Raw genomic sequence first — 14307 nt, 5'->3', positions numbered from 1 at the left:
CAACAGCTGTGTGGGTAGGCTAGTCTACATGAGATCATTATGGATAACCTCCTCTGGTCTTAGTATGTACGCTCTAGTCAACAGCTGTGTGGGTAGGCTAGTCTACATGATGAGATCATTATGGGTAACCTCCTCTGGTCTTAGTATGTACGCTCTAGCCAACAGCTGTGTGGGTAGGCTAGTCTACATGATGAGATCATTATGGATAACCTCCTCTGGTCTTAGTATGTACGCTCTAGCCAACAGCTGTGTGGGTAGGCTAGTCTACATGATGAGATCATTATGGGTAACCTCCTCTGGTCTTAGTATGTACGCTCTAGCCAACAGCTGTGTGGGTAGGCTAGTCTACATGATGAGATCATTATGGGTAACCTCCTCTGGTCTTAGTATGTACGCTCTAGCCAACAGCTGTGTGGGTAGGCTAGTCTACATGATGAGATCATTATGGGTAACCTCCTCTGGTCTTAGTATGTACGCTCTAGCCAACAGCTGTGTGGGTAGGCTAGTCTACATGATGAGATCATTATGGATAACCTCCTCTGGTCTTAGTATGTACGCTCTAGCCAACAGCTGTGTGGGTAGGCTAGTCTACATGATGAGATCATTATGGGTAACCTCCTCTGGTCTTAGTATGTACGCTCTAGCCAACAGCTGTGTGGGTAGGCTAGTCTACATGATGAGATCATTATGGGTAACCTCCTCTGGTCTTAGTATGTACGCTCTAGCCAACAGCTGTGTGGGTAGGCTAGTCTACATGAGATCATTATGGATAACCTCCTCTGGTCTTAGTATGTACGCTCTAGTCAACAGCTGTGTGGGTAGGCTAGTCTACATGATGAGATCATTATGGGTAACCTCCTCTGGTCTTAGTATGTACGCTCTAGCCAACAGCTGTGTGGGTAGGCTAGTCTACATGATGAGATCATTATGGATAACCTCCTCTGGTCTTAGTATGTACGCTCTAGCCAACAGCTGTGTGGGTAGGCTAGTCTACATGATGAGATCATTATGGGTAACCTCCTCTGGTCTTAGTATGTACGCTCTAGCCAACAGCTGTGTGGGTAGGCTAGTCTACATGATGAGATCATTATGGGTAACCTCCTCTGGTCTTAGTATGTACGCTCTAGCCAACAGCTGTGTGGGTAGGCTAGTCTACATGATGAGATCATTATGGGTAACCTCCTCTGGTCTTAGTATGTACGCTCTAGCCAACAGCTGTGTGGGTAGGCTAGTCTACATGATGAGATCATTATGGATAACCTCCTCTGGTCTTAGTATGTACGCTCTAGCCAACAGCTGTGTGGGTAGGCTAGTCTACATGATGAGATCATTATGGGTAACCTCCTCTGGTCTTAGTATGTACGCTCTAGCCAACAGCTGTGTGGGTAGGCTAGTCTACATGATGAGATCATTATGGGTAACCTCCTCTGGTCTTAGTATGTACGCTCTAGCCAACAGCTGTGTGGGTAGGCTAGTCTACATGATGAGATCATTATGGATAACCTCCTCTGGTCTTAGTATGTACGCTCTAGCCAACAGCTGTGTGGGTAGGCTAGTCTACATGATGAGATCATTATGGGTAACCTCCTCTGGTCTTAGTATGTACGCTCTAGCCAACAGCTGTGTGGGTAGGCTAGTCTACATGATGAGATCATTATGGGTAACCTCCTCTGGTCTTAGTATGTACGCTCTAGCTAACAGCTGTGTGGCTAGGCTAGTCTACATGATGAGATCATTATGGATAACCTCCTCTGGTCTTAGTATGTACGCTCTAGCCAACAGCTGTGTGGGTAGGCTAGTCTACATGATGAGATCATTATGGGTAACCTCCTCTGGTCTTAGTATGTACGCTCTAGCCAACAGCTGTGTGGGTAGGCTAGTCTACATGATGAGATCATTATGGGTAACCTCCTCTGGTCTTAGTATGTACGCTCTAGCCAACAGCTGTGTGGGTAGGCTAGTCTACATGATGAGATCATTATGGATAACCTCCTCTGGTCTTAGTATGTACGCTCTAGCCAACAGCTGTGTGGGTGGCTAGTCTACATGATGAGATCATTATGGGTAACCTCCTCTGGTCTTAGTATGTACGCTCTAGCCAACAGCTGTGTGGGTAGGCTAGTCTACATGATGAGATCATTATGGGTAACCTCCTCTGGTCTTAGTATGTACGCTCTAGCCAACAGCTGTGTGGGTAGGCTAGTCTACATGATGAGATCATTATGGATAACAGCCAGAATATTTATATTTGTCAAATCGGCAGTCAAGCGTCGATCATCACGTCACCAGAATAAGACCATAGATATTGGAAAGGAGCATCGAGCGCATCACCAAAGATGTGTCTAACTAACCGAAGATAGACCACAGCCTGTCGTTTCCAATGGTAACACATTAATCATAGTGGGAAGAACAAGCAAGGAGGTGGGCAGAGCGCCTACTTTGTGAAGTAGGCGTGTGCAATAAGTCAATTCACCCTTTGCACTCCTTCTAAACAACGCAAACACATATATATTTGGCAAAGGGCAAAGTCAACTAAACTTAGTCCACTCTGTTCATAACAGATTCTAGTTTTGGGAACAGAAAACTGAATTGAGATCAAATGTTTCATTGATGAGGAAAATTTGCAGAATATCGGCCAAAATCCGTCGTGCTCCATCTTCTCCCACTGCCGGCCACTGGGCTTCCTCTCATCACCATATTTGGTCGTGAGCGGAAATGCCAAGCTTCAGATTTCTACATCCAGTGAAATATTTGACTCATTGTTCTATCCGTGTCATCACCGTGCACTTTAACCACCCCTGTGAAGTTCATCATCATTTATTTCATCTGCAGCCTAATAAACTGCATGGTTTCCCCAAGTCGTAGTGGGAGGACCACACAACATATTATCGTGTGACTCCAAGTTTACTTCGATATGATGCGTACTCTAATCTACTGGTGTCCCCCAGGGCTCGGTTCTAGGCCCTCTTCTCTCTATACACCAAGTCACTCGGCTCCGTCATATCCTCACATGGTCTCTCCTATCACTGCTATGAGGATGGACCTCTCCTCTTCTCTCTATACACCAAGTCACTCCGTCATATCCTCACATGGTCTCTCCTATCACTGCTATGAGGACGGACCTCTCCTCTTCTCTCTATACACCAAGTCACTCCGTCATATCCTCACATGGTCTCTCCTATCACTGCTATGAGGATGGACCTCTCCTCTTCTCTCTATACACCAAGTCACTCCGTCATATCCTCACATGGTCTCTCCTATCACTGCTATGAGGATGGACCTCTCCTCTTCTCTCTATACACCAAGTCACTCCGTCATATCCTCACATGGTCTGTCCTATCACTGCTATGAGGATGGACCTCTCCTCTTCTCTCTATACACCAAGTCACTCCGTCATATCCTCACATGGTCTGTCCTATCACTGCTATGAGGATGGACCTCTCCTCTTCTCTCTATACACCAAGTCACTCCGTCATATCCTCACATGGTCTCTCCTATCACTGCTATGAGGATGGACCTCTCTTCTTCTCTCTATACACCAAGTCACTCCGTCATATCCTCACATGGTCTCTCCTATCACTGCTATGAGGATGGACCTCTCCTCTTCTCTCTATACACCAAGTCACTCCGTCATATCCTCACATGGTCTCTCCTATCACTGCTATGAGGATGGACCTCTCCTCTTCTCTCTATACACCAATTCACTCCGTCATATCCTCACATGGTTTCTCCTATCACTGCTATGAGGATGGACCTCTCCTCTTCTCTCTATACACCAAGTCACTCCGTCATATCCTCACATGGTCTCTCCTATCACTGCTATGAGGATGGACCTCTCCTCTTCTCTCTATACACCAAGTCACTCTGTCATATCCTCACATGGTCTCTCCTATCACTGCTATGAGGATGGACCTCTCCTCTTCTCTCTATACATCAAGTCACTCCGTCATATCCTCACAGGTCTCTCCTATCACTGCTATGAGGATGGACCTCTCCTCTTCTCTCTATACACCAAGTCACTCCGTCATATCCTCACATGGTCTCTCCTATCACTGCTATGAGGATGGACCTCTCCTCTTCTCTCTATACACCAAGTCACTCCGTCATATCCTCACATGGTCTCTCCTATCACTGCTATGAGGATGGACCTCTCCTCTTCTCTCTATACACCAAGTCACTCCGTCATATCCTCACATGGTCTCTCCTATCACTGCTATGAGGATGGACCTCTCCCCTTCTCTCTATACACCAAGTCACTCCGTCATATCCTCACATGGTCTCTCCTATCACTGCTATGACGATGGACCTCTTATCTTCTCTCTATACACCAAGTCACTCCGTCATATCCTCACATGGTCTCTCCTATCACTGCTATGAGGATGGACCTCTTCTCTTCTCTCTATACACCAAGTCACTCCGTCATATCCTCACATGGTCTCTCCTATCACTGCTATGAGGATGGACCTCTCCTCTTCTCTCTATACACCAAGTCCCTCTGTCATATCCTCACATGGTCTCTCCTATCACTGCTATGAGGATGGACCTCTCCTCTTCTCTCTATACACCAAGTCACTCCGTCATATCCTCACATGGTCTCTCCTATCACTGCTATGAGGATGGACCTCTCCTCTTCTCTCTATACACCAAGTCACTCCGTCATATCCTCACATGGTCTCTCCTATCACTGCTATGAGGATGGACCTCTCCTCTTCTCTCTATACACCAAGTCACTCCGTCATATCCTCACATGGTCTCTCCTATCACTGCTATGAGGATGGACCTCTCCTCTTCTCTCTATACACCAAGTCACTCCGTCATATTCTCACATGGTCTCTCCTATCACTGCTATGAGGATGGACCTCTCCTCTTCTCTCTATACACCAAGTCACTCCGTCATATCCTCACATGGTCTCTCCTATCACTGCTATGAGGATGGACCTCTCCTCTTCTCTCTATACACCAAGTCACTCCGTCATATCCTCACATGGTCTCTCCTATCACTGCTATGAGGATGGACCTCTCCTCTTCTCTCTATACACCAAGTCACTCCGTCATATCCTCACATGGTCTCTCCTATCACTGCTATGACGATGACACTCAGCTACTTTTCTCCTTCCCTCCTCCTGACCCCCGTCTCTTCGCGCCCGGCAGATATCTCAGCTTGGATGTCGGTCCACCACCTCGACAAGACAGAGCTGCTCTTCCTCCCGGTTAGTGTTAACTACTTTGGAGCACTCAGACACATATACATTGACCAGAGAGGCTGTTGTACGTAAAGTAGAACACATCTACATACGTTAGACAACTTTCTGTAGTAGAGAGAGAATGAGTCAAACCACAATGCCTTTGAACAACTCTCTAAAGTATCTGAACTGAACAGTATCTGAACTGAACAGTATCTGAACTGAACAGTATCTGAACTGAACAGTATCTGAACTGAACAACTCCCTAAAGTATCTGAACTGAACAGTATCTGAACTGAACAGTATCTGAACTGAACAGTATCTGAACTGAACAACTCCCTAAAGTATCTGAATTGAACAGTATCTGAATTGAACAGTATCTGAACTGAACAGTATCTGAACTGAACAGTATCTGAATTGAACAGTATCTGAATTGAACAGTATCTGAATTGAACAACTCCCTAAAGTATCTGAACTGAACAGTATCTGAATTGAACAGTATCTGAATTGAACAGTATCTGAATTGAACAGTATCTGAACTGAACAGTATCTGAATTGAACAGTATCTGAACTGAACAGTATCTGAATTGAACAGTATCTGAATTGAACAGTATCTGAACTGAACAGTATCTGAATTGAACAACTCCCTAAAGTATCTGAATTGAACAGTATCTGAATTGAACAGTATCTGAATTGAACAACTCCCTAAAGTATCTGAATTGTGAGTGAACCTGTAGTGGATGAGGTGCAATGATTCAACGATGTAATTTAAAATTGGTTTGTAGCGTTTGGTGAAAAAACAGTATATACATCCAATCCAACCGTGTTCTTTTTCATGTTATTCTTTTCCATTACTATTAAAACATTATATATTACAGAGGAGCTTGTAGGAATATAGAGTTACCCCAGTCTCCAGACTAACAGAGTTACCATAGTCTCCGGACTAACAGAGTTACCCTAGTCTCCAGACTAACAGAGTTACCCTAGTCTCCAGACTAACAGAGTTACCCTAGTCTCCAGACTAACAGAGGTACCCTAGTCTCCAGACTAACAGAGTTACCCTAGTCTCCAGACTAATAGAGTTACCCTAGTCTCCAGACTAACAGAGTTACCCTAGTCTCCAGACTAACAGAGTTACCCTAGTCTCCGGACTAACAGAGTTACCCTAGTCTCCAGACTAACAGGTTACCCTAGTCTCCGGACTAATATAGGTACCCTAGTCTCCGGACTAACAGAGTTACCCCCTAGTCTCCGGACTAACAGAGTTACCCTAGTCTCCAGACTAACAGAGTTACCCTAGTCTCCGGACTAACAGAGGTACCCTAGTCTCCAGACTAACAGAGTTACCCTAGTCTCCAGACTAACAGAGTTACCCTAGTCTCCAGACTAACAGTTACCCTAGTCTCCGGACTAATAGAGTTACCCTAGTCTCCAGACTAACAGTTACCCTAGTCTCCGGACTAACAGAGTTACCCTAGTCTCCAGACTAACAGAGTTAGCCTAGTCTCCGGACTAACAGAGTTACCCTAGTCTCCGGACTAACAGAGTTACCCTAGTCTCCGGACTAACAGAGTTACCCTAGTCTCCAGACTAACAGAGTTAGCCTAGTCTCCGGACTAACAGAGTTACCCTAGTCTCCAGACTAACAGAGTTACCCTAGTCTCCAGACTAACAGAGTTACCCTAGTCTCCGGACTAACAGAGTTACCCTAGTCTCCAGACTAACAGAGGTACCCTAGTCTCCAGACTAACAGAGTTACCCTAGTCTCCAGACTAACAGAGTTACCCTAGTCTCCAGACTAATAGAGTTACCCTAGTCTCCAGACTAATAGTTACCCTAGTCTCCAGACTAATAGAGTTACCCTAGTCTCCAGACTAACAGAGTTACCCTAGTCTCCAGACTAACAGAGTTACCCTAGTCTCCAGACTAACAGAGGTACCCTAGTCTCCAGACTAACAGAGGTACCCTAGTCTCCAGACTAACAGAGTTACCCTAGTCTCCAAACTAACAGAGTTACCCTAGTCTCCAGACTAACAGAGTTACCCTAGTCTCCGGACTAATAGAGTTACCCTAGTCTCCAGACTAACAGTTAGCCTAGTCTCCAGACTAACAGAGTTACCCTAGTCTCCGGACTAACAGAGTTACCCTAGTCTCCAGACTAACAGGGTTACCCTAGTCTCCAGACTAACAGAGTTACCCTAGTCTCCGGACTAACAGAGGTACCCTAGTCTCCAGACTAACAGAGTTACCATAGTCTCCGGACTAACAGAGTTACCCTAGTCTCCAGACTAACAGAGTTACCCTAGTCTCCGGACTAACAGAGTTACCCTAGTCTCCAGACTAACAGAGTTACCCTAGTCTCCAGACTAACAGAGTTACCCTAGTCTCCAGACTAACAGAGGTACCCTAGTCTCCAGACTAACAGAGGTACCCTAGTCTCCAGACTAACAGAGGTACCCTAGTCTCCAGACTAATAGAGTTACCCTAGTCTCCAGACTAACAGAGTTACCCTAGTCTCCAGACTAACAGAGTTACCCTAGTCTCCAGACTAACAGAGTTACCCTAGTCTCCAGACTAACAGAGTTACCCTAGTCTCCGGACTAATATAGGTACCCTAGTCTCCAGACTAACAGTTAGCGTAGTCTCCAGACTAACAGAGTTACCCTAGTCTCCGGACTAACAGAGTTACCCTAGTCTCCAGACTAACAGAGTTACCCTAGTCTCCGGACTAACAGAGGTACCCTAGTCTCCAGACTAACAGAGTTAGCCTAGTCTCCAGACTAACAGAGTTACCCTAGTCTCCAGACTAACAGAGTTACCCTAGTCTCCGGACTAATAGAGTTACCCTAGTCTCCAGACTAACAGTTAGCCTAGTCTCCGGACTAACAGAGGTACCCTAGTCTCCAGACTAACAGAGTTAGCCTAGTCTCCGGACTAACAGAGTTACCCTAGTCTCCGGACTAACAGAGTTACCCTAGTCTCCGGACTAACAGAGTTACCCTAGTCTCCGGACTAACAGAGTTACCCTAGTCTCCGGACTAACAGAGTTACCCTAGTCTCCAGACTAACAGAGTTACCCTAGTCTCCGGACTAACAGAGTTACCCTAGTCTCCAGACTAACAGAGTTACCCTAGTCTCCAGACTAACAGAGTTACCCTAGTCTCCAGACTAACAGAGGTACCCTAGTCTCCAGACTAACAGAGGTACCCTAGTCTCCAGACTAATAGAGTTACCCTAGTCTCCAGACTAACAGAGTTACCCTAGTCTCCAGACTAACAGAGTTACCCTAGTCTCCAGACTAACAGAGTTACCCTAGTCTCCAGACTAATAGTTACCCTAGTCTCCGGACTAATAGAGTTACCCTAGTCTCCAGACTAACAGAGTAGTCTCCAGACTAACCCCTAGTCTCCGGACTAACAGAGTTACCCTAGTCTCCAGACTAACAGAGTTACCCTAGTCTCCAGACTAACAGAGGTACCCTAGTCTCCAGACTAATAGAGTTACCCTAGTCTCCAGACTAACAGAGTTACCCTAGTCTCCAGACTAACAGAGTTACCCTAGTCTCCGGACTAATAGAGTTACCCTAGTCTCCAGACTAACAGTTAGCCTAGTCTCCGGACTAACAGAGGTACCCTAGTCTCCAGACTAACAGAGTTAGCCTAGTCTCCAGACTAACAGAGTTAGCCTAGTCTCCGGACTAACAGAGTTACCCTAGTCTCCGGACTAACAGAGTTACCCTAGTCTCCGGACTAACAGAGTTACCCTAGTCTCCAGACTAACAGAGTTACCCTAGTCTCCAGACTAATAGAGTTACCCTAGTCTCCAGACTAATAGAGTTACCCTAGTCTCCAGACTAATAGTTACCCTAGTCTCTGGACTAATAGAGGCTGCAGATCTCCGGTGGGCAGGCCGTCTGGTGTGAAGTGTCTCAGCAGCTCTTTGGCATCCAGCAAGGCTGAGGTGGTTCTCTGGCCCTGTACGTCCTTAGGCCCCAGCAGACAGTCAGACGAGCCGCCAGACAGCAGACCAAACCTGTGAAGGGAAGAGACCAAAGATGAGATGGTTAAATTAGTCACGTGTGAGGAACCAAAGATACTGTCGGTCTCTCTATTCCCATAAGCCACCTTGCTTGCTTATTGTTGTTGGAAGAGAGATGTATGTACCGATGTGAAGACCATCATTCAAGTTTACCTCAGCTTCTGACGAGTCCTCTGGAGGTTCTCATAGTTCTGCAGAACACTTCTCTCTGGCCAATCAGCATGTTGGGATTGTTTAATGAACTCTACATTGGAATGGGAAAAGAGTCATTTTACTTTTTTCAGTTTATTAGTCAAGGTTTCTAGTAGGAGTCCGTTTTAGAGATGGCAAATACAGTGCATTCAGAATGTATTCAGACCCCTAGACTTTTTCCATATTTTGTTACGTTACAGCCTTATTCTAAAATTGATTTAAAAAAATCAATACCCAATAATGAAAAAGCAAAAACAAGTAAAGATTTTTTCTCTCCAAATGTATAAAAATAAAAAACAGAAAAAACCTATTTACATAAGTATTCAGACCCTTTGCTATGAGACTTAGAAATTAGGCTCAGGTGCATCCTTTATCGAGTGATCATCCTTGAGAGGTTTCTACAACTTGATTGGAGTCCACCTGTGGTAAATTCAATTTATTGGACATCATTTGGAAAGGCAAACACCTGTCTATATAAGGTCCCACAGTTGACAGTGCATGACAGAGAAAAAACCAAGCCATGAGGTCGAAGGAATTGTCTGTAGAGCTCCGAGACAGGATTGTGTCGAGGCACAAATCTGGGGAAGGGTACCAAAACATTTCTGCAGCATTGAAGGCCCCCAAGAACACCATGGCCTCCATCATTCTTAAATGGAAGAAGTTCGGAACCACTAAGACTCTTCCTAGAGCTGGCCGCCCGGCCAAAATGAGCAAGGGCCTTGGTCAGGGAGGTGACCAAGAACCCAATGGTCACTCTGACAGAGCTCCAGAGTTTCTCTGTGGAGATGGGAGAACCTTTCATAGGGACAATCTCCGCAGCACTCCACCAATCAGTCCTTTATAATAGTGTGGCCAAAAGGCACCTAAAGGACTCTCAAACCATGAGAAACAAGATTATCTGGTCTGATGAAACCGAGATTGAACTCTTTGGCCTGAATGCAAAACCTCACGTCTGGAGGAAACCTGGCACCATCCCTACGGTGAAGCATGGTGGTGGCAGCATCATGCTGTGGGGATGTTTTTCAGAGACAGGGACTGGGAGACTAGTCAGGATTGAGGGAAAGATGAACAGAGCAAAGTACAGAGAGAATCTTGATGAAAATCTGCTCCAGAGCGCTCAGGACCTCAGACTGGGGGCGAAGGTTCACCTTCCAACAGGACAACGACCCTAAGCACAGCCAAGACAACGCAGGAGTGGCTTCGGGACATATCTCTGAGTGTTCTTGAATGGCCCAGCCAGAGCCCGGACTTGAACCTGATCTAACATCTCTGGAGAGACCTGAAAATAGCTGTACAGCGACGCTCCCCATCCAACCTGACAGAGCTTGAGAGGATCTGCAGAAAAGAATGGGAGAAACTCCCCAAATACAGGTGTGCCAAGCTTGTAGCGTCATACCCAAGAAGACTCAAGGCTGTAATCGCTGTCAAAGGTGCTTCAACAAAGTACTGAGTTAAGGGTCTGAATACTTAAGTAAATGTAATATTTCCGTTAGAATTTTTTTAAATACATTTGCAAACATTTCTAAAAACCTGTTTTTGCTTTGTCATTATTTGGATTGTGTGTAGATTGATGAAGGGGGGAAAAAACAATGTAATCAATTTTAGAATAAGGCTGTAACGTAACAAAATGTGAAACAAGTCAAGGGGTCTGAATACATTCTGAATGCACTGTAAATATTACTGAGCTGTGTTACGGGGAGTAAGGAAGGACTGGAACAGCAGAATACCTGTAGTCTTCGTAGTGAGGTTCACCTCCTCTGCTCCACAGGGCTCAACTCTGGGCAGACTGGAGTCTTTAGGCAGGGCAGAGGCTTTAGGCAGGGTAGAGTCATGCATCTTGAGGTACTGTTCTCTGGCCAGGCTGAGCAAGATCTTCAGGTCATTGACTGGTATTGAAGCTGGCTTCCCTGCCTCTTCTCTACGTCCTAGTCCATATGGAATAACGAGAGTAGTCAGTAAGTAGCCTTGTCCGAGCCAGGTTGGCCCACAGGGCTGGAGCCTCATGTTTCTGTAGCGTGAGGCTGCTTAATGTTATTGGAGGTTTAATACTGGAGGAACCACCTACCTGTCTGGCTGCGAGACAGACTGACTTTAATACTGGAGGAACCACCTACCTGTCTGGCTGCGAGACAGACTGACTTTAATACTGGAGGAACCACCTACCTGTCTGGCTACGATACAGACTGACTTCAATACTGGAGGAACCACCTACCTGTCTGGCTACGATACAGACTGACTTGCTTTATTAAAGTATGCTAGATACGTTTTTTTGTCAAATAGAATGTTCTCAATAAATTAGCTGGTTAAATAAACTGCAATAATAAAAAAATACATTAACTAGGATCTATTTGGCGGCAATAAAGCTCACTGCAAATGGAAAGAGTGTGCTGAGTACAGACATTTTAATATATAATCTGCGTCAGTCATGATATCGCTTGAAAAATCAAATTTTTTGTTTATCTCAAGACTCGAGACTTACCTGGCTAAATAAAGGATGAATAAAATATGATGTTGTACTTACTCAGGCACTCCTTTAGGACCAGGGTCTGCACCTCGGCCAACTTCCTCTCCCTCTGTCGCAGTTGGCCTCCATGGAGACAGGGCAGAGAGCGCAGCCAGTCTGTAGTGGTGGAACCTGGGAGAAGAGACCAAGTGGACTGCTTTATCAATCAATTGGCTGATCCCTTCTCAATAACATCAGAGAAAAGAGAAACCAGCACACTGCTCTCGCTAGTATTACCTATTTTTTATTAAAGGCCCACTGCAGTCAAAATTCTGTTTTTCCTGTGTTTTGTATGATATTGTACAACAGCTGATGAAAGTAACACTGTAAAAAAGGGTGACGTGTGATCAGTGTTATTTCCTGATAGTTGCTTGTTGAAAATACAATCTACACAGGACCTTATAATCAGCAGGTTTTGCATGGGTAGAGTTCAATAAGGTTGAATATAACAAGTGACATTAGAAAGAGCAGTGTTCAGGTTTCTCTTTCCTCTGAAGTCATCGCATTATTCACACCTGCAACAACATAACTCAGACGGGGGAGTTCTTTAATAGGATGTTCAATAACCTGGTAACATGGCTTATGAGTTCAAATGAAGTTCATATGAATGGGACAACACAAACGCTATCAAAGGAGACAAGGGGAGTTTAATACAAGTATACTGCATTAAGGGGACAGGGGAGTTTAATACAAGTATACTGCATTAAGGAGACAGGGGAGGTTAATACAAGTATACTGCATTAAGGAGACAGGGGAGGTTAATACAAGTATACTGCATTAAGGAGACAGGGGAGGTTAACACAAGTATACTGCATTAAGGAGACAGGGGAGGTTAACACAAGTATACTGCATTAAGGGGACAGGGGAGGTTAATACAAGTATACTGCATTAAGGAGACAGGGGAGGTTAATACAAGTATACTGCATTAAGGGGACAGGGGAGTTTAATACAAGTATACTGCATTAAGGAGACAGGGGAGGTTAATACAAGTATACTGCATTAAGGAGACAGGGGAGGTTAATACAAGTATACTGCATTAAGGGGACAGGGGAGTTTAATACAAGTATACTGCATTAAGGAGACAGGGGAGGTTAATACAAGTATACTGCATTAAGGGGACAGGGGAGGTTAATACAAGTATACTGCATTAAGGGGACAGGGGAGGTTAATACAAGTATACTGCATTAAGGAGACAAGGGACGGAGAGAGAGAGAGAGAGAGAGAGAGAGAGAGAGAGAGAGAGAGGGGGGGGGAGAGAGAGAGGGCGGGGGAGAGAGAGAGAGGGCGGGGGAGAGAGAGAGAGAGAGAGAGAGAGAGAGAGAGAGAGAGAGAGAGAGAGAGAGAGAGGGAGAGAGAGAGAGAGAGTGAAACAGAAAAAAAGGGAGAACAGAACAGCAGGGCCTTTTAGAAACTATTGCTTGTTCCTCCATTCTCTTTCAGAAGGAAAATGGTTCAGGAGTCAAGGTTTTTCCTTAAGGTTTTTATATAATAAACTCCTACAGAGAGCGAAGGGAACAGGAAGACCTTTCAGGCACTATAGCTTCTTCCACCATTTTGTTATGGTCTCTTTGAGAAGGAAAATGCCACATGAGAGTTGGTGTATAAAAGAACCATTCTTACGCTTTAATCTTTGAAGGTACTCAGAGTGAGGGTCAGAAAAGTCAGAAAGAGAGGGAACAATTCTTTCACCATGTTATGTTCTCTTTCAGAAAATAAATGCACCATGAGAGTTGGTGTAAAATAAAACAAACTGTTTGTAAGTCTCTCTGGATAAGAGCCTCTGTTAACTGCATGAAATATATTTTAAAAGTACAACATCTTTCTTCTTTTGGGGCATTTCATAACGGAACAAAATGTGCTCTCTGAATGAACGTGGAAGCCTGCATGCTTTATACTGTACAGAGTACAACAGGCTGTTACAGCATGCTCCCAGTCCACAGGGCTAACGTAGCAGGGGGAGGGAGAGAGAGAGGAAAGAGAGAGGAAAGAGAGAGAGGGGAAAGAGAGGAAAGAGAGAGAGGAAAAAGAGAGGAAAGAGAGAAAAGAGAGAGAGAGGAAAGAGAGAGAGAGGAAAGAGAGAGAGGAAAAAGAGAGGAAAGAATACAGAGAGAGGAAAGAGAGAGAGGAGAGAGAGAGGAAAGAGAAAGAGGAAAGAAGATGGGGACAAAAAGAGGAAAGAAGAAAGAGAAGAAAGAGAGAGAGAGGAAAGACAGAGAGATAGGAAAAGAGAGAGGAAAGAGAGAGAGAGGAAAGAGAGGAAAGAAGAGAGGAAAGAAGAGAGAGAGGAAAGACAGAGAGAGGAAAGAGAGAAAGAGGAAAGAGAGGAAATAAGAGAGGAAAAAGAGAGGAAAGAGAGAGGAAAGAGAGAGAGGAGAGAGAGAGAGGAAAGAG

General features: G+C 45.0%; 1 protein-coding gene across 2 annotated transcripts in view; it reads right to left on the bottom strand.

The window, feature by feature from the left end:
* Positions 1-14307, bottom strand: part of mtbp (MDM2 binding protein) — a 50293-nt gene that overhangs the window by 21036 nt on the left and 14950 nt on the right. For both annotated transcript variants that reach the window (XM_071395789.1, XM_071395790.1), the window contains 4 exons: positions 11935-12048; positions 11141-11338; positions 9375-9465; positions 9048-9215 (listed from right to left, as the gene is read on the bottom strand). In XM_071395789.1, coding sequence (XP_071251890.1) covers positions 9048-9215; positions 9375-9465; positions 11141-11338; positions 11935-12048 — 571 coding nt within the window. The remainder of the gene's footprint in view (positions 1-9047; positions 9216-9374; positions 9466-11140; positions 11339-11934; positions 12049-14307) is intronic.

Source organism: Salvelinus alpinus, chromosome 4, assembly GCF_045679555.1.
Source record: "Salvelinus alpinus chromosome 4, SLU_Salpinus.1, whole genome shotgun sequence".
Lineage (NCBI taxonomy): Eukaryota > Metazoa > Chordata > Actinopteri > Salmoniformes > Salmonidae > Salvelinus > Salvelinus alpinus.
The sequence above is the reverse complement of the archived record's forward strand: the minus strand, read 5'-3'. Positions and strand labels throughout refer to the sequence as shown.